Here is a 22,019-nt window from a genome sequence, read left to right as displayed (position 1 = left end):
AGGATTGCAAAATGTTTAAATATTTGTAATGAGACCACGTACCTCAAGTAATTTTCTAGCTTAAAATCTAAAGTGAAGAATCTAGCTCCACATAATGGAACAATGAGCAGGTCAAAAAAAAAAAAAGAAAAAAAACGATGCAAAAGGTAAAAACTACACTCATAAATACATGACCAAGATGGGGCCTGTGAAAAGATCCCGGAAGAGAAAAGGAAAACTCTGAACTCAAGATACAGACCAAAAGCATACTTTTGAAAGATTTGTTACGGGGCACTTTGGTGGCTCAGTCGTTAAGCATCTGCCTTCGGCTCAGGTCACGATCCCAGGGTCCTGGGATCGAGCTCCGCATCAGGCTCCTTGCTTCGCAGGAAGCCTGCTTCTCCCTCTCCCACTCCCCCTGCTTGTTGTGTTCCCTCTCTGTCTGTGCCTCCCTCTGTCAAATAAATAAATAAAATCTTTAAAAAAAAGAAAAAGATTTGTTACAAAGAAACAGAATTGGATTCCATAAATTTCAATAAAAGTCTGCTGGCTATTAAATAAGACATAAAAATGAGATGACAAAACAAAAGGAAATAAAAAGGAATTGGCAGAAAAGATCAGATCAACCAAATAAGTATGGTTACAGGGAAGGATAATTTCTAACACCTGAATTAAAACTTGAATAAGAGTCAATAAAAATCACAATCAACATTGTAGAAACCCAAATCTGTAACAGAGAATAACCGTGAGATTTCCTAGATTAGTGAGGCAAAGGAAAAGTAGCAGAAAACACTGAGAGGAGATAAAGGTCATGCAGACAGATAATACAACTCCAGCCAACAAATAAGAAGTGCTCAAAGGTTAGAGAGTGGGAAAAAAGTGGGGTCTAACTAACACAATAACTCCTTTGTAGAGAAAAGATCTGATCCACAGGCCAAAACTGTTCACAGAGTACACGGAAAATTAATGAAAAGAGACCAATTAGTAATATCTCTTAGTGGAAATTAGTGAATATCAATAATAGTCGAGAAATATTTCTAGTAAGCATCCAGCCTGGTGGGGAGAATGAGAAACATTACCTCAGAGGGGAAAAAAGAAACTGGGTTGACCTCAGACTTCTCCACAACACTACATGTCAGAAGAAAAAGAGTAATACCCATAAAATGCCCAAAATGCGATACTAAATCAAGCTATTACCCATGGAAGAAAGCATGAATAACACAGTCTCTGTAGACAAAGGCAGAGATGTTTCCTCTTTTCATATTTCTAGCAAAACTACTAAAAGATGTAATCACTTGACTGAGATAGGAGCCTACATGAACTCAAAATAGGACTTGTTGTATAAAAATGGCTAGTGGTGGGGTGCCCGGGTGGTTCAGTCTATTAAGTACTGGACTCCTAGTTTCAACTCAGGTCCTGATCTCATGGGCCCTGAGATCAAGCCCCCCTGGGGGGCTACCAGCTCATCAGAAGTCTGCTTGGATATTCTTGCCCTCTGCCCCTCCCCCCACTTGTGCACACATATACGCCAACTCTCTCTTTTCCTCTCTCAAATAAATAAATAAATCTTAAAAAAAAAAAGTCTAGTGGAGAGCAATGAAATGAATTAAACGGATTTAAGTATAAATAATTATTTTAGATATGATGCCAAACAGTGCAAATGCTAACTAATAATTACCACAGTAGATATTAATGAATAAATCCAAGGTAATACTTTAAAAGACAAGCAGTGGGATAGGAAAAAAAAGTAAAATAAAAATGGGAATATTATTTTCTTCTGCATACTTAACAAAAAAAATTGTTTAAATACGTTTAATCTTAAAAAAAACACTAATATCAGGGGCCCTTGGGTAGCTCAGTTAGTTAAGCATCTGCCTTCAGCTCCGATCATGATCTTAGGGTCCTGGGATGGAGCCGGGGAGTCTGTTTTTTCCTCTCCCTTTGCCCCTCCCCCTGACTCATGCTCTCTCTCTCTCTGTGTCTCTCTCAAATAAATAAAATCTTAAAAAAAAAACAAACACTATCATCAGCCAGTAGTAAATGAAAAAATAAAAGGTATGTCATCAAAATTGGTAGAGAAAAGGGAAACTAAATAAGTATGCAGGGACAAAATAAATTTTAAAAGCCAAAGAAAATTTCAATAAACCATAAAAATAGAAAAATACTAAACAAGGTGACACAGAAAGAGTGCAAGCATATCCTGAATTAATTATCCTTTTAGAGAAAACATACTCAGATTTGTTTACAGAAAATACATCTGGTATTCGTTGTTTATAGAAAGGCATCTAAAATAATATAGCATAGAAAGATTTAAAATAGCAGTAATATGGACATGGATAAGACAATAGTAGAGTTAGAATTCTTATAAATTAAGTAATAATCACATGAAGGAAATACTCTACAACCAACAAAATTATTCTTAAGATTATTTAATGAAATATGAATGTGATAATAAAATATAAGTAATTATATATATATTAATCTGCAGGTATTAATATACCTGATAATGTATAAGTATAATCAAAATTTATAAAATATATACTTATGCATATTGAATGCATAAACATATATAACCAAAATGATTAGGAAAGAAATATACCAAACAACACTGGTGCTGGGATTAAGTGTTATTTTAATTTTCTTCTCAGGCTTTTCTGTATTTTATCATTTTAATCAAGAAAATATATTAAGGGGTGCCTGGGTGGCTCAGTCGGTTAAGCATCCAACTCTTGATTTCAGCTCAGGTCATGATCTCAGAGTGCTAGGATAGAGCCCAGGGTTGAGCTCCGCTCCTAGCGAGGAGTCGCTTGAGGATTCGTTCTCTCCCTTTCCCTCTGCCCTTCCCCAGCTTGCACACATGTCCTCATTCTCTCTCTCTCTCTCTGAGATAAATATTTTTTTAAAAAGGAAAGAAAAAAGAAAATATTAATGAGAAACACAAAATACTGTAATAAATGAAAAAATGTATCATACTTCTAGATTGGGATGCAGAATAAATATGTCAATTCTTTCTAAATTAATTATATTAATATAACTGATAAAATGTTTAAACTTGACCAATATACTCTAACACTTTAGAAGTATAAAAAGCAAAAATATCCAAGAAAGTACAAACAAGAAATAGTACATATAATGAAATATTGATAATTAAGAAGATGGAATGAAATACACAAAATCCACAGTACTGATAAAGGTGATGGAATTATAAATTTAATTTTTTTCTTTATATTTTTCTGTATATTATAAATGTATTCCAAAGAGCTCTCTACTTTTATAAACTGTTGAAAACAATAGTTTTATATTTTTTATAACCTTAAAATCACAAATGATAGAATCAATTACAATTTTTATTTTTTTCCTTATATATGTCTACATTCTCCAAACTCAGTACAGGGAGCACATTTTATTCCCAAATTTAGAAAAAAAAATTTTTTTAAAAACTGTCTTCCAACATCCATCTTCCATTGTGGCAAAAGTACTGCTCCAATTTAAATGTGTTTTCTCTCTTACAGTCTTCAGAGGCAACAGGGAAAAGTTTCAGTTTTCAAACAACATGCCATCTTTTTTGAAAGACCTAAAATGGGTTAGCATAAAATTCAGCCTTCCTATGAAATTCTTAGTTTTCTATGAAAATGTTAGTTTCTATTTTTGACTTCATTTTGAGAGAGTCAAGAACATGGAATTTTTCAGAAGCATAAGCTCCTCTTTGACAACAGCAAAATAAATAAATGAAAGAAAGAAATTAGTATATTTCCTCAAAAGACACAGTGAAATGACAAAATGTTTCCTTTATTGTACACCTTACTACAAGTTGTAATTACACATGTATTTTTAAGAAGATAATCATCTAATCTGTCCATTCTTCCAACCAACCATCCATCCATCCATCATCCCCAGAAATAATCCCTAGGCCAAATTTGTGTTTTTCTATCCCATGTATATTCTTACACTACAACTACATATGTAGGTATGCATAAATAATATACAGCACTGCTTGGCATTTTCTTTCCATATTATGCAGAGACGTACAATCTCTGAGTTTGTCTTTTTTCAGCAGTTTTCCCTTTCTCCGTACCTCCCTCCGCAACTAATTCCTTCTTTCTCAAGTTCTCCATGAATATATACAAACAATGCATATACAAAGTCTATGATAACTCTGAAGATATGCTTCCTTAGATACTGATTCTTTTACTTAGATGAGACAGATTCTAAGCATGTTATGTATTTTCTCAATAGTACAAGATGTTCACGAGAAATGGATGAATATCCTTTTCCCCACATCCTCTCTTTCAAAATTATTCTGTCTCTCCAGTCTGATAAATGTAAAGCATTAACCATTATTATTTTCATTTCATTTCCTTCATCACTGCTATTGATGTTGAACATCTTTTCATACCTTAATCTTCTACAAACGACCCTTCCATAGCTTTTGCTCATTTTCCAAATTGGATTTTGTTGTATTATCAATTTTGGAAGAACTCTTCCTACATGATAAATATTGATGGGGTTCCAGTCATGCTACCTCAAAATACAGCACCTTGGGCTATTGAATATTTTAAACTGAAGGAATTTGAGAAACAGCACATAAGGAAGAACTTGCTGAGCTTCTCCTGAAGCAGGTCCTAAGACCCAATGTGAGAGATGCCCTCCTATATGCAGAGGAAAGAAGCCTTGTTATCTCTCAAGATGAAGGGAAGAAGAATTTGAATGAATGGCGCTTGCTAAGTTTCCCCCAGTTTACTACATTTAGCCCATAACATTTGTCCTATCATATTTTTCCATAACTTTCCACACTTCATCAAACCTAATACAGAAATACTCAGGTGTAACCACGTCTTAGGGTCTTCACTTCCTTATGGAGGCTTCTATGTCACGTAAAACTTAAATAAATATGCATTTTCTCTTGTGCATCTGCTCCAGCTGAGAACTTAGGAGGGTACAGGAAAACAGTATTTTCCTTCCCTAGAATGTCAATCCTGTTCCTATTCTCTATGTTACTAGTATTTCTTTTTCCAAATTAACTGTTTGGAAAATATACCATATTATTCTTGCCATATACTTCTAAAATTTTATAAAATATTAGATATTTCTAATATTTAATTTTATATATTTGTGATTTGTAGTCTTAAGAAACTTTCTTACACTTAGATTTTCTATATAATCCCTTCAATTTTCTTATAAAATTTTCTTTTTCAATTTTTCATATATTTTTACTCTATCTGGAAGTTATTTTTGAATCTGACTGAAAATAGGGGTCCATTTTATGTTCTTCAAGTTCAATGAGCATTGTACCAACACCATTTAAGAATGCATTATTTTCTCAAAGAATTGAAATATCTTCACCTTCTATTAAATTATTTTATAGTATAGTATGTATCTATTATATTGTTGAATCTGTATCTGTATTCTGTCTTCCACTAATTTACTTTTCTCATGCCAATATTATACTGATATAATTATAGTGATTTTATAGTATGATCTGACATCTGGTAAGGCAAGTTTCCCCTCACTTTTTTATTTCCCCCAAAAGATCTTGTCACTCCCCCAGCCATATATACTTAACATCATATTATATAAAGAACAAGCATACATCAAAGTTAAATCAATTAAGATAATTCCTGGAAGTACATTAAATCTGTGGAGAACTGACCTTTTTTTATAATATTAATTTGTACTACACCAAAACAAATGTTTTCTCTTCTGTTTGATTTTGTATGTCCTTTAATAAAATTATAAAGTATTTTTTTTTAATTTGAAACTGTGCCTTTCTTGTTAAACTTACTACTAAATATTCCATATAGTGTTAGGTACTTTTTTGAGAATGGAATTTTTTTCATATTTCCCTTTCCAACTATTTACTTGAGTATATTTTTTAAAATTCTTATCCAACCATCTTATTGTATCATCTTATTAATTCTACAAGTCTTTTGGTCAAATCATCACAAGAAGAATATTTTAACTAGTTTCTTACTTCTATATGCCAGAACTTCCAAAAATAGTGATTGTAATATTTATAGAAGCTAATCCATATTTATATCAGATTTTGACTTAAATTGTTATAAGTATTTCACCTTTTGGGAACATAATTGCTGTTTGTCCTCGATAAGAGGCTATTTTACATTTAAGTAGTTTACTTATATTCCTGTTTAACATAGAGATTTTAATAAGAATAGCTAGCTATAATCATATAGTCATGCTTATCAATCTGCCATTGATTGGCTGTCTGACCTGGAGTCATCTCTGTATTCTTTAGGTATTATTAGGCATTATTCTTTTAATTAGGCCATAGGTATTATTCTTTTAACTAAATGATACATGAATTAGATATGCTAGTATTTCCTTTTGAATTTTGCATTTATATTCTTCAATGAGGTTAGACTTTTTCTTTTTTCTTTTATACTACCTCTAGCAGGATTAAGTATAAAACTATGCTAGATTCAATATAAAGTGAACTGAAAAAGTTTTATATATTTACCATGATCAAGAATAGCATAAAAGACAATGCTCTTCCCTATTTTTTAAGAGCTCGGTAACAATTACAAATCTAGTCATGGTGCATTGTTCTATGTACTCTAATTACCTTTTTTTATCTCTTTTCTGATAATGGCCTATTAAAGTTTTATAATTATTCAGTCAATTTTAATAATTTATATTTCCTAAGACATTATTCATTTCATTGAGGTTTCACATGTTACCACAGAATTATGGTTGTATTATCTTATGATTAACTTATCTTGTGTCTATAGTTGGTGTCCTCTTCAATCTTAATCATATGTTTTTGATCATTTTTTTTCCCCTTAATAATGAGGCTGTAAAGGAATTTTGCTATTTCCAAAGAATGATCACTTGGAATTTCTTTATTCTTTCTTTTCAGTTTCTTTGATTCTGGTTTTTATCCATATTAATTCCTTCTTCTTGCCTTATTTTGATTATTCTATTGTTCCTTAACTAATTTATTATCCTTGGCAAAGAATTATCTTACTGATGAACTAAAAAAGTTTCAATAAGATTTGAGTCAAGGTAGTACAAAACTTAATAAAATGAGGTTATTAGGCTTGAAAAAGAACAAAGCCAAAGGAATCATCATCTCATATTTCAAGATATAGTACAAAGCTATAGTAATAAAAAGAGTATGGTACTGGCACAAAAATAGACACATATAGCTCATTGGAACAGAACAGAGACTCCAGAAATAAACCCATGATTATCTGGTCAATTATCTATCACAAAGGAGGTAAGAAATACACCATGAGGGAAAGACAGTCTTTTCAATAAATGGTATTGGGAAAACTGGACAGCTGTGTGCCAAAAATGAAACTGGACCACTACCCACAAAAATAAATTCAAAGTGGATTAAAGACCTAAATGTGAGACCTAAAACCATAAGACTCCTAAAAGAAAACAAAGGCAGGAATCTCTTAGACATTCACCTTAGCAACATATTTATTATGGATATGTCTCCTCAGGCAAGGGAAACAAAAGCAAAAATAAACTATTGGGACTGCATCAAAGAGATAAGAACTAAAAGCTTTTGCCAGCAAAGGAATTCACCAACAAAACAAAAAGGCAACCTCCTGAATGAGAGAGGACATTTGCAAATGATATATCCAATAAGGGGTTAATATCTAAAATACATAAAGTACTTATAAAACTCAACACCAAAAAAACAAACAATCCAATTTAAAAATGGGCAGAGGACCTGAAAAGATATTTTTCTACAGAAGACATACAGAGGGCTAACAGACACATGAAAAGATGTTCAACATCACTAATCATCAGAGAAATGAAAATCAAAACCACAATGAGGTATCACCTCACAGAAGTCAGAACGGCTAGTATCAAAATGACAAAAAATAATAAGTGTTGGGGAGGATGTGGAGAAAGAGAATGCTCCTGTACTGTTGGTGGGAATGTAAATTGGTGCAACCACTGTGGAAAACAGTATGCAGTTCCTCAAAAACAAAAATAGAAATACCATACAATCTAGTAATTCCATGGCTTAGTATTTACTCAGAACAAAAACTAATTTCAAAAGATATATGCACCTCTATGTTTACTGCATTATTTACAATAGCAAAGATATGGAAGCAACCCAAGTGTCCACTGATAGATGAATAAAGATATACATACAATGGAATATTACTCAGCCATAAAAAAGAATGAAATCTTGCCGTTTGTGACAACATGGATGGAACTAGAGGGTATTAATGCCGAGTGAAATAAGTGAGACAGATAAAGACAAATATCATATGATTTCATTTATGTGAGGAATCTGAAAGTTAAAAAAAAAAATGAACAAACAAAAACAGACTCTTAAAAACAAAGAACAAACTAGTGGTTGCCAGAGGAAAGATGGGTGGGAGGACAGGTGATGTAGGTGAAGGGGACTAAGAGGTACAAACTTTCAGTTATAAAATAAGTGCTAGAGATGAAAAGTACAGCATAGGGAATAGAGTCAATAATATTGTAATAATGCTGTACTGTGACAGATGTTGACTATATTTAACCATGGTAAGCATTGAGTAATGTGTAGAAATATTGTATACACCTGAAACTATAAAACATAGTATGTCACCTACACTTCAATTAAAAAAATACTATTATTAGGTGATGGGGAGAATACATGTCCCAGCTTTATCTCTATTTAGTCATATATGTCTTTTAGCAAATCATTTAACCTAAGCTCATGGTTTCTACAACTCTAAACTGAAGAGAGAATACACTCTCAAGATTCCTGTTAGATAACAAATTACACCTGATAAAATTGATAAAATTTTAAGTTCCTTCTGAGAAAAGGAGTCTATTTGAAGGAATAAGAGACCTTGGAAAAACTGAACTGGAACTCACTGCCTTTAGAAATAATATCTAGGGCGCCTGGGTGTCTCAGTTGGTTGAGCGACTGCCTTCGGCTCAGGTCATGATCCTGGAGTCCCGGGATCGAGTCCTACATTGGGCTCCCAGCTCAGCAGGGAGTCTGCTTCTCCCTCTAACCCTCTTCCCTCTCGTGTTTTCTATCTCTCATTTTCTCTCTCTCAAATAAATAAATAAAATCTTTAAAAAAAGAAATAATAATATCTAAGAAAATCCAGTTTTTCTGTGATAGTGAAGTATAATGGAGACTTATTCTATGAACACTCAGGTCATGATCAGGTGAATTCCTAAGGTGTTTCACAAACATGAATGCCCTAGTAGTACAAGAGTTTCTTAAAGAAGATGCATCTTAGTTACATTGCAGAATGACAGAGACAGGTTTAAAAAAAAAAAAAAAAAGGTATCACATCATTATACCATATCCTCATATTTTTCTTAGAATAACCTGGGGTCAAATGGATTTCAGGCATTCCCACTGAACCCTCTGATGTTGCAAACAAAAATCTAGGTGTGTTTAGTTAATTTTTATTGGGAGAATTAATCACACTGATAGATTTGCAAAGAGTTTGGGCCCTGAGAGGTTGAAAAAGACTATTCTAGATTAATAATTCAACTTCCTATCTGTCTGTGATTAAACTTTTCCATGGTCATACTTTTGCTACTTCACCAAAAAGACCTTTGCACTATTGGACAGTTAACAACTAGCAAAAAACTCTGGCTTTCGTCAAGTCAAAATCTGCCTCTACAATTCTCATCTATTTTCTTGGTTTCAGTCTCTGAAGCATGAGAGAACAATTCCTTATTCCTGAAAATAGCCCTTTACATATTTGTAGGTAGTCAACTTAGCTCCAAGACATTTTCCTTTTACAGAATGATAACTTCTAAGTAACATAGCATAATTCACTAATCCAAAATTTTCTCTAAAGGAAGATGATTTAACAACTCATGAAGACAATGTTTTATATTTTTAAAAAGCTCCACAGTGAAAGCTCACCTAATTCTTGACTGAGGGATAGATTGCTCTAAACTTGTGAATTTCAAAAAGAATTCAGAGACAAGAACTGCATTACATTGATGTATGTGAACTAATGAATTCTGCAGAATTCTCACATACTTATTTACTTCAGTAAATTCTTGGAAACTGGTAACACATAAATTCTTTAAAAATTATTTTTTAAACCATTGTCAAAATATTACTCATGGATGGATTTCAACCCATCTTCAAATTTTAGCCATAAGTCATTTTTGTATTTATTTTTATGATTCAGAAAGGATAAAGGCAGTAATATCATTTTAAGTCGTACTAAAAACAATATTTACATTAATTCTTTCAGGGGGAAAAAGGGAGAAAATATTAACAGAGTGAAGTATAACAACATACAAGGGAGAACAAATTCCAAAATGGTAAACCGAGCTCTATAAAACTCAGCACCAAAATTCAATAACTATACAACAGAATTACTTACGGATACAATTCTGAAAGCTGTTCGGCTATTGCATAAGCTGTTGGGTCTCTGTCTAAGGCATACAGAGTAATATCTGACTCCTTCTGTAGAATGGCTCTTGTATGTCCTCCTGAACCAAATGTCATATCTAGAAAAGTCTAGCGAACACACACAAAAAAAAGAAAATTACTACCTAGCATGAACAAAACATTCTTGCTAGCTACCTTAATTTCTAGAAGCACATATTGATTTTCAGAGCTGATAGCAATTGGAAAAACAATTAAAACTGTTTGCCTAGAGTTCAATTTGTTATATCTGTTATACATGAGACCTGGATCAATTATGAGTGACCAGCCTGAAAGAAATGGTCAGAGTATCAGTAAAATGATAATCTCTGGCACAGGCTGGCCAATTCAAGACAAATTTACATTTTCCTCCAAAGGTCAAACTGGCCACAGTGTTATGCTGCTAGCTTTTTTAATGCTTTCCAGCACCTGGCTGATGACAGTATTTCCAACAATTTCTCATTATTTGGAGATAGCTTATAATTAGTATGGCTCACTTTATCTCGATTTCTCTAAATGCTTTATATGACACATGAAGATATTCAAGAATACAAAGAAAGAATGAGAGAGAGAGAGAGAGGGAGAGAGACAGAGGGAAAAAGAATGAATATACCTAACAATAAATAGTCACAGGACAAATCCTTAAAAATCTAAACTGGAAAAGGCTCAAGGCTTAAGTCAAAACAACTAGGGTAAATTCTAGGTTTGTCACAAAGTAGCTATATATCTTTGGGAAAGACACTTAAAATTCCAGCGTTTTTAGGTTTCCCAGGCTTTGAAAAGAAAAAGAAAGTCAGAAGAAAAGAAGATACCATCAATATCTACCTAATTGGTAACGTGACATATAATTACTCATCTAAACCAAGACACTTCTGAGAGTATAACATCTGCCAGTAATAATTTTGCCAGGACAACAGGTTATGATGTACAGAGGTGGCTATTTTTCATGTTTAGATCATTCTAGAAGTAAAGCTAATTGGATTTGAATCTACTTCTTGGCTCTTTTATTGGGCCACACTATAAAGAAAATAGGTCTCAGTTGGGTAAGAAACCAGACCTGGGCCATTAGAAACATATTAGTGAAAAAGTTAATTGATGTGGTTGATTTGGAAGTCAAGACACTCTCAGTGTAGATTAATGTGTCCTTTCAATAAGCTTCACTGGTTTTATGAAAATAAAAATAGTCATTCCAATAATATTGAATACCATGAAAAATAACATATACTATAGATCAAACTATTAAAAATATTTAAACATATAACTTTTTTAAAGTTAATGTGTACATTGTAGAAGACAAATTCCTGAAATGGATTTGAACATTTCCCTGCCCTGAAGGCTACAACTTATTTCCAGGAGAGTGGTCAGAAACAAGATACAAGTATGCTTTGATTTTTTGCTACCAGCTACCATGCTGAGTCCCATCCTCTGATGAAGTCCTCAAAAAAGTTAGCCTGCTATTTGAAGAATAACATGGAGGAAATCTTCTGATCAAAACTGAAAAGAGGAGGGATATAAATTATGAGAGAGATGTAAATGTGGTAAAAACATACAAGCACTGCTTTTTAACATGTATGTTAATACAACTCAATCTTGCACTTCTGTCACTGTTGGCACAAAAGACATGGCTATACACTCTTTTCAACACTATAAATGATAATGTTAAAACAATACTTGAATTTCTTATTATTTTTCTTTTAAGTAGCCCATCATGAGGCTCGAACTCATGACCCCCAGATCACAACCTGAGCTGAGATCAAGTCAGACACTTAACCGACTGAGCCACCTAGGTGCCCATTCATATTATTTGCATGGTTATTAGGAGTACATACTTATAATCTCAAGATCAAATAATTTCCTTTCTCAGTCTGTATACTTATTTTATGTATCTATGAGTAGGTAAAAATCTCCCACCTTACCATACCTCAGTTTTAAAATTGCTAGGGGTTTAGCATAATTTAAACAAAGAACTTCTCCAAGGCAAAAGTATAAATTACTTTCTTGTTATGCTCCAATATCAAGTCTTGCTATAATCCTACACTTAAACTACAAGTATAGCAAATAAAACAATTTGCATATAATTACCTTATCCCAAGCCAGGAAAGTCCCAATCAATAATTAAAAAGAAAAAAACCTCATCATTAAAAATATTCTGGAAAATGTAAGATGATGATTATAATTTACATGATTATTTTTTAATATATCATGATTATGCCCTTGGAGATGTACTGACAATCAAGGAAGTTCCATAGGAAAAAAAAAAAATATTACCAGTCAAGTGTAACACAAAGCTAAGTGGGAGACATGGGATTTATAAAACTACAAGTGAACCCCACCATATGTCCTAGGTTAATAGGTTACTGAAGCCATCAACTAGAATTTTGAAAGTTCTAATATACATTGCTCATCAATGTAGGCCTTGTGAATCAACCAGCACTACAATTGAAAAGGGAGCCAATTAGTCTCTCCCTTCTCCTGGGTCATTAACTTGATCTAAGACCAGATTTTTAAATTTGTACAAGCTGACGATAAAGTAAGACTGAATAAATGCACAAGAACAAATAAATCTGAGTGTCACAAAACAATGCTTCTATGGGTCTCATGGGCATGTATGTGTGTGTATTCATATGTATATGTTATGTTCCAAACATACACAGAACTCTCTCTTTAAAACTACCTGATATAATTTATCTAAAACATGAAACCCATATTTGATACCAAGAATTTATTCTGACAATGTCACTTCTCACCTGTATAATCCTGACCAAATTATTTTAACTCTCTGAGCCTCAACTGTTTCATCTAAGAAAAGGGGATAAAATGTACCCGTTTACTTCACAGAGATATATAAAAATTATCTTATTTCTTCCTTACAACCACAAAGTAGGTGTTATCAGATTTATACATATACAGAAACAAAAATTACACTAAGCTAGTAAGTGGCAAATGCAGGAACTGAATGAATACAGATATACCTGGCTCTCTTTTGCATTAAATCAACAGTCTATATTAGCCCAGTACCTTATAGTTTATCGAGCATTAACGTTTTTCGTACTTGGTCTAACAAAAGTTCTTAAGTATGGACAACTGGCATTATCCCCATTTTTGTAAGTACAAAACTCAGGTGCAGAGAAATAAGGTGACTTGATTAAGATCCTATTACTAGCAAGTGAGGGAAAGAGAACGCTAAACCATGTGTCACCAACTCTAAATCTTGTGCCTTTTCTGAAAGAAATAAAAAGAGAAGGGAAGAGTGAGCAAAAGAAAGAAATAAAAAAGTGGATGGCATAGAAAGAATCATGGCAGAAATAGCTTTACAAAAATTATACAAGAAAACTTCAGTTTTTTTATAGACTACTCATTCCCACTGGAATTTAGGATCTCAGAAACCACATCTTAATCTTTGTTTAGCAGGATAACTTGAGATATGTGTGTTTCTCTCTTTTTTTCTTTCTTTCCTCCCTCCTTCTTTTTCAAGCAGGAGCCTAGATATTTAGAGCTTTAGAATATATGTTCCTTGAGCATTTTTGCATGACACAAAGAAAAAAAGTATCTTTCCTGTCATCTGGAGACAAATACTTTTCTATCAGTTAATATTAAAGAAAAAAAAAAAGCTCAGAAAGAATGCTAGTTATCCTGGATAGGTTAGTGTCTTTAAGGAAAAGAGAGATAGATCTCACTGAAAGTGGATGGAAGAGAGATGGGAATGATGAACAAATTCCAAGAAGGTACAGAACTAATGAAATGACTGACAGATGATAAGATCTCAAAGCAGCTGTCTGTATGAGGAACTGAAGGAGGGTAGACCCTCAACACAGGGTTCCCAGTGCTCCCAGAGATTTCCATACCCCTCTTTGGCACAGAAGAAGCAGAACTTTTGGTCCTAGAGGGCCTTTATTACAACAAAAGGCATCTCAGGGCAAACTAAGGGTGGTATGAGATGAGTAATACCTCAGGGCCTCTGCATAGCTCATGTTGGGTAGGAGAATGACTGAGATTGATGGTTTCTCAGCACAGGGGCTCAGAATCAAAATAAAAGTGACTTAATGAAAAAATATACATTTGAGGGAAGATTCATAACTACAATTCTCCAACTCTGCCTCCACCTTAACAGCATCAGTGCACAGTAGATGCTTAGTAAATATTTAGTGATGTGATACGAAAACAGAGCTCAGCTTCCCAAGGTAACTATGATAAAGATAGCAATACTCATTTGTGCACATGAATTTAGAAATACTCAAGATACAAGACTCATTATCATAAGACCACATAAAATAGTCACAGTATATCCAACTTTTAGGAGTCGTTTAACATCAATATATTCCTAATATTACAAGTTGCTTCATTAATGAAAAGAACCTTTTCAGAACATTAATGATGATCTGATATTAATAGTATTATGTAACTCTAATGCACCATGTTCTTATTTGTTGATCAGAATCCTTTACATTTGAAATATTTTAGGTGGCTTTTCTTATTTTAGGTAGCTCTTTTAATCAAATACAGCTAATTGACATTTTATCCCCATGGTCTTCTAAATATACAAATGATTAGGTTCTACCTTGTACCATGCTGAGTCACACTTGCATAGTTGAGCTACAGCTGTGAATCTGATAATGAACAGGGTTCAGATGCAGAATTTCAGAGCTTCGAGGGACATAACACACTATTTATTCCACGTCCTCATTTTACTTATGAGGAGACCAAGGCCCAAAAAGGTAGCCAGTTGAGGGCAGAGCTAATACTAAAACATAAATCCTATGTTCTTTCTACTTCATCTCATAATATTCCTCCACTGAAATTATATAATCACACTGAAATAAACAATCATTCTTTGAAAAAGTTTTTTTTTTTCCTTAATGAAAATAGATATATATGTGGGAACTTTGTACCTTAAGCCTCCAACACAGTTGAAAACAATCACTGCCCTACCATTTTAAATTGTTTTAGGACTTTATGGCGATAAATCTGTTGGCTTCAATTCCAAAGACAATTATGTTGTATATGTGGCCTCAGATAAATATCCACCCATTATGTATAATAGCAACTGGTGATGACTGACTTCTTGACAGGTTACAGTTTTCAAATTGACCTTGAAATTAAAAGCAAAGAATTAAAATACTTAAAATCATAGACCCATGGGTAGTTAGAGGTAGAAGGACCCACAGAAAATAATCCGATTTAATTCCATTAACATATACTGCTTAGCACTACTTTTATACCTCTCAGATATGATATCCTTTAAAACCTAGCTAAGGCTGCTCTCTGAAGGGGGAACTGACAGAAATCAAGTGATTTACCCAACATCATCCTGTACAGACTAGACAGTTAAAATGATTTATTTTTCCAATCCACAGTTCTAATCATCGAAATTTTCACACTGGAACAACACTGTTAAAATTGGACATGAAAACATTTTTAGCCATGAACAGCACGAGGGCAGATCTTTCAATTTCATTTTCCTAATGTTGATTAGTCATTTCCAATCTGTGCAAGATTTTTAATAGTAAGTTCTCATCTGAATTTGGAAACGATATGGCCTGATTTCACTGAAAAATTTCTTCCTATGAATATTTCCTTTTCTGGCAATTACTAATTTTGAATATTTAGAATTGAAGTGTTTTTGAAAGAATTTTGGAAAACTTCACCTATTTGCAACAGGTTTCATTTTGAAATACTAAAATGTCTCAGGCATATACTTAACCTTCTGGATTTTTTTTCAGGAGGTAAATTAAAATATATGGCATTAATTAATAATCTGGATATTTACTGAACATTCAGTACAGATAAGGTACCTCTTGAGATATCCAGTTTGGTGAGGGAATTAGACATGCACACAAATAATTCCTAGTAAAAAGAAACCAGCAATATAAGAAAAACATATACAACATTTTACAAGGAGTGAAAAAAATTTGTATTTCAATCAGTAGTGAGACAGACAAAATTGGAGTAGGTTACAAATCAGCTGGGCCATCAAGGCTGGGCAGAAGTCAGAGGGCACCCTTTCTTCTCACCCTTCCATATTTTCCAAATTCAATTAGTTACAAAGTCCTGTTGATTTTACATAAATATGCCTTAAATTTCTCCACTCCCATTTTAAATTCAGGCACCCTTTTTTCTTTGCTATGCTATTTCACTAGGTTCACATTCATATCCATACCTCAATCTGACTTCTAATTCTTCTTGCTACACTGTTAAAAGGGTATCTTTCTGAAATAAAATTATAGCATGTGACATTCCTGCCCTCAGAAGCTCTCCAAAGCTACATGACAGAATCTAAATTTCTGGCATAATGAATAATATTCTTCAGATTCTGGCCTCTGCATTTCTATCTAACATTATCTCCCACTCCTCACACATGAATTTTACAATATGTTCTCTAGCCATACAGTTATAAAATATAATAAAAGCACATACAATGATCAAACATGTTAAACTGTCTCATGTCTTCTCTACCTTTCTGCCTTGTTTCATCTCTCTCAAACTGTATTCTCAAACAATTATGAGAATTCTGTTATGTGCACAGCTCTATTCTTAGAGTGAGAAATATGAGTAGGCTGAAATAGACATGGCCCTTGCTCTCACATAGTTTTCAGCTGGAGGCCTTAGAAACTTTAATATATTGTTCTTTCTTTCTAGAATACTCTTCTAGAAGATGCCCTAAACATTTGTGTCCTGGATGCCAAACAATGCAAGACACAGAATATAATCAATAAATATCTACTGAATAAATAAAAACAAAGAGAATTAAATCTTAGCAAAGGTGTAGATGTAGGAAAGGGTATGTTATGTAGAGGGAGAGCAAGTTTGACTGGAATGCAGGATGTATTACAAGAGAGAAAAGGGAGAAAACAGAAACAAGAAGAAATTAAAAGCTTTCACGTATGTGCCAGATACTATTATTCATTATGCTATGTTCCCTGTGTCCACTGTAGAAGTAGGCTTTTGTGACAAACTAGGAAATAATGCTGGAAGGTAGTGTGAAGTCAACTTGTGGAAGTCCTGAAAGGTCAAGGTAAGTAATTTGCATCATATCTGCTAGATAATGAACAGCTTTAAAGACTTAAAATATACTTAAAATACTTAAAAAATAATGTAACTGCCAAGAGTATTAGATGGATGGTAGGTTGTGAGACTATAGTGGTGACTTGGTATAGAGCAAGCACCCAGGTAAGAGGACAAAAAGCCTGAACTGCCAATAGGAATGGAGAGTAATAATGACAATAACAATGTATAATACATTTACTGAACGCTGCACCCTTTGCTCTGCATCATTCATTCATTTTATACATCGGCAGAAACACACACACACACTCACCCACATTCAGTTAAGTGAATGGGATTCTTAAAACCACACTCTGAGTAAGTTACTATTATTATTACTATTTTACAGAAGAGAAACGGGAGATTTAAGAGAGACGGTTCGGTGAATTGTCTGAGGTGCAGCTAATGAATGTTGGAGACAGATTTCAAAAACAATTCTGTCTCCTGAGCCTGTACTCCTAACTACTTAGCTTTTCTGTAGAGGGAGAATAGACTAATTAGATGCAGTGAGTGGAGAAGTGAGAAATAAGAAACAACTACAAAGCATGCTATCTGGGTAACTAGGAGTATAGGACACGACATTTATTATGCAGTTATTATGTACCAGCACGCATTATGCCAGACACTTTAAAAACTTGACCTAATTTAATTCTCACAACAGACTGTATGGTACATAAAATAATTCCATTTCACAGATGAGTATATCAGAGCCATTTACTTAGGAAAACATAAATTGGCAGTACAATTAGAGACAGAGGAAGAAATAAGCATTTCCTTCACCTCCCTGCCCCCCTGCTACTCTGCCTCCACCACCTCCCAATTAGTGAGGCCAAGCAACAACTTCTTACTCTAAAAGAGAGAAAACCAGAAGTATGAGAAGATATAGGCAGCTTGATAGGAGAACAAAGGTGTAAGAATTCCATGTGGGAATAGAGTTACTCTTTGTAGTAAACTTGAAACAGTGAAGTGAGGGGCACTGCTGAGCAGAGATTTTGAAGAGAATAATAATAAAAAGTTGGAAACCCAGAAATGTAATAGGGCCAGTTATAACAGCATTAATCCATAGGAAGGAAGAAGTTTCATTTCCTAAAATATTTAAAGAACATTAAGTTCTAATTATATTTTTAAAGTTCATCCTCATCAAAAACATTGATACATTTTTTTTAAAAAGTAAGATAAATTATCTTCATTAGATATCCAAATTACACTATGCAGCCATTAGGAATATTGCGCCCCAAAGACAGTATACCTGGCACACATTTACCAAATGCAACAGAAGGGAGCACCGTGATGTAATTAATGAGTCAACTGCTAAGAAAAATGAGCTAGTTATTTGGACATGATATGATATATATGATATGACAGATATTCTGACTTAAAAAAATCACTAGAAAAAGCTATCTGCTTTACAGTGTCACTGGAATGTTTATAATTGCTAAGGCAAGCTATTGTTCTACCATTGTGTACTGAATCATACAAGACTATCACTGACTTCTCTCAGGCTTTACTTAAGTATCTGTCTAATCTACTGACAGGTAGACATTTGTCAAACTGATACATCTATAGATCTGAAATAAATTTAGAACATATAACTCTGAACATAGAAGGCTACCAACCTTATAGTCAACTAACATTCTGAACAAACATTTTTCCTACCAAATCCCTTGATTTATAATTGTCTTGTCAAGCTCTGTTGAGTATCTGTCTGCTACATGCTTATTTTGTTTTATTTGTAACTATTACATGGGCTTATATAAAAGGAAAAAAAAAGTCTCAAAAGAACATAAAAGTTATACCACAAACAAAACAATCAATGCATTGCAATAAATTTATCTCTTTTCCCACGTTACCAAGAGTATTGGTGTTACTGTGACTCATTCTGCCTAAATTCTGCAAACATTTCATCTTGTAGCCTAAATTCCATCCTATTCACAACAGAAACCTTTACTTATCATAACAAAACTTATTTTTTCTCTTCTTTATAAGTATGTTCACTTATATTAAATTAAATAATTAGAGTATTCATCTTTCTTGGTGTTAAGTAGATTTGCTCTCATCGGTAACATGGATGAATTTCAATAGTAAGTCCCAACCACGTACAATGGACTGACACTTGATCTGCTTGCAGATACAACACTTGAATTAACACAAATAGCTAAAAATAATATGGCAAGGGTGATCTCAATAAGCTTAATTTCACAGATGTTTCTGGCCCAGACAATGCCAATCTGTCAGCATCTTTTTTAATAAGAAAAAAAGTTTTTATCTATACCATCAAGAAATTCATATAACATATTCTGGACATACTTTCCCTGACTATGCCAGATAGCTATTTTCTTCTAAGAATTGTTAAAATTATAGACTGTTTATTGCATTTGGAAAAATCACGTGAAAATAATAGGATATTGAGCTCTTTAATCAGTGTGTTCAGCAAATGCTCTTTTCAAACTTTTTTTTTTTTTTCTCTTTTTGGTCAGGGGGACATAGTCATTTTACTGATGGCAGTTTCAACATGGTTCCAATACTAAATTCTTATCAGCATTAAAATAAAAACTAATGATGGTAAGATTTTCTACTATTTGGCCTCTAAATAACATTAACTTTATACAAATCAAAGCAGACCAACAGATACATATTTAAGTACTGGCATCCAACTCACTGTGTGCACATGTATGTATGTGTGTACACCATGCAGGTACCTGTGCATGCACATGCAGGCACACGTATAAAAGCAGGTGAGTAGAAACTGCCATATTATTTAACTGGTTTAAGTATGTGACAAGGTAGGACAAGTTTAAGACTCAGAGTAGGGTACACACTACACTATCATGAATCCTTGCATGGAGTAGATGTTAGAAAGTAAAAATTAAAGAGAGTTTCATAGGTTAGTAAAAAGGAAATTCATCAAGAACGTATCTTTAACATAATTCAAAATAATCAGAAGAGGCAGGCTCAATAAAATATCTAAATACTTTTAGAACAAACTGCTTTTGTGACTTTGAAGTTTTATATGAATTGAAAAATAAGATATAAATGAGGCAGCAGGGTGTAAAAGAAGGAGACTAAAGATCAGAATATCTAGTTTCTGGCCCAGAATCTCTATTTTAATTGCCATAAAAGTTGGGCAAGTTACTTAGTTTCTCTGAAAATTTCCTCATGTGCAAAGGGAGGTTAAGTATACATCCTACCCCACATCACCAGGTTATTAGGATATGGAAATAAGACAATATGAGTAAAGGAAATTTGAAAATGGTGTAGTGCTACTTAATAATAGTTACTAAAATGCACTTTAAGAAAATTATTCACAAAAGGTCTAAATTCCATAATAATTTATACTAAATACAAAAGTAAATTGGCATACAAAAAACTGCTTTATGGCTTCTGAATTTGAAGAAACACTAACAGAACTTTCAGCGGGCAGATGGTCCTTAAAAGGAGCCTCTCAATAATGTACTGCTTCTAGGGGTACCTGGGTGGTTCAGTCAGTTAAGCATCTGACTTCTGCTCAGATCATCATCTCGGGGTCCTGGGATCCAGCTGCATGGGGCTCTGTGCTCAGCAGGGTGTCTGTTTCTCCCTCTCCCTTTGCCCCTCCCCCCACTCATGTTCTCTCTCCCTCTCTCTCAAATAAAATCTTTTAAAAAAGAATAATGTACAAAAATAATAATGTAATGCTTCTAGAGGGAGAAATTTCAAAGAATTTTAAATGGAATAATAATCACAAATGATATATCTGAAATAAGACAATTTCATAATTAGTCTGTCTATGGTATGTCTTAAAGCTAAGAAAATATCTTCAAACTGTCTTTCAATTCAGCCCAAATCAAAAAAACAATATGGCTTACTAGATGATCTAGATGATCTTTAAGTATTTATTCCTTTTATTTTTCGAGTATAATTGACACAAAATGTTACATTAGTTTCAGGTGTACCACACACTGTCTATTATTATCCTCTAAAATTTTATCACACTCCTAATCATATTTTAGAATGTATAAACAATTCTATCTAGGGCCAATGAATTGGGCAGTGGTGCAAATCTAACTGCACCAGTATTCTGACATGTTACTAGGAGCAAAGGGTTCAAAATTTCTAAATTTTTAACTGGCCCAGAAGACTTTATATAATTTTCAAAGTGGCCAGTTGACTCAAAGGAAGCAATATCCATACTAAAATCAATTAGCTAATTATCCTGACAGTAAAGAAAAATTTTACATTTATTGTATAAATTCTGTATGCAGAATACAGAATTTTGGAGTATAAATTTTGTATGGAAATACAAGGACTAATAAAATATACTCCTAGTTTCCTGATGGACATTCAATCTACTTGCACAGACCAAACACATATCTACAAAATGCTTTTATAATAAGAAAGAAAACTCCAGGCATGCAATTAAACACCAGTGTATAATTACATGGCCGTACTGAGAGAGTAAACTATGACGTACAGAAACAAATACTACTCTATGCAGTCATGGTCTGAAAAGTCTCCTTCATCAAAGAAGATGGCCCCAAGTCAAGCCTGGATTATAATTAGCTAAGTATAATAGAGGGAAAAAAAATGTGCGCCAGGGGTCAGAAAAGATCTAGAACAAAAGCAGAAGAATATTATTCTT

At 33.4% G+C, this 22,019-nt stretch overlaps 1 protein-coding gene across 5 annotated transcripts in view; it reads right to left on the bottom strand.

Moving 5' to 3' along the window:
• METTL15 (methyltransferase like 15) overlaps positions 1–22,019 on the bottom strand; it is a 195,918-nt gene that overhangs the window by 100,538 nt on the left and 73,361 nt on the right. For all 5 annotated transcript variants that reach the window (XM_027581107.1, XM_027581105.1, XM_027581106.1 and 2 more), the window contains exon 3: positions 10,317–10,453. In XM_027581107.1, coding sequence (XP_027436908.1) covers positions 10,317–10,453 — 137 coding nt within the window. The remainder of the gene's footprint in view (positions 1–10,316; positions 10,454–22,019) is intronic.

The sequence above is a fragment of the Zalophus californianus genome, chromosome 11, assembly GCF_009762305.2.
Source record: "Zalophus californianus isolate mZalCal1 chromosome 11, mZalCal1.pri.v2, whole genome shotgun sequence".
Taxonomy (NCBI): domain Eukaryota; kingdom Metazoa; phylum Chordata; class Mammalia; order Carnivora; family Otariidae; genus Zalophus; species Zalophus californianus.
Note: the sequence above shows the minus strand (reverse complement) of the source record. Positions and strands in the feature narration are given on the sequence as shown.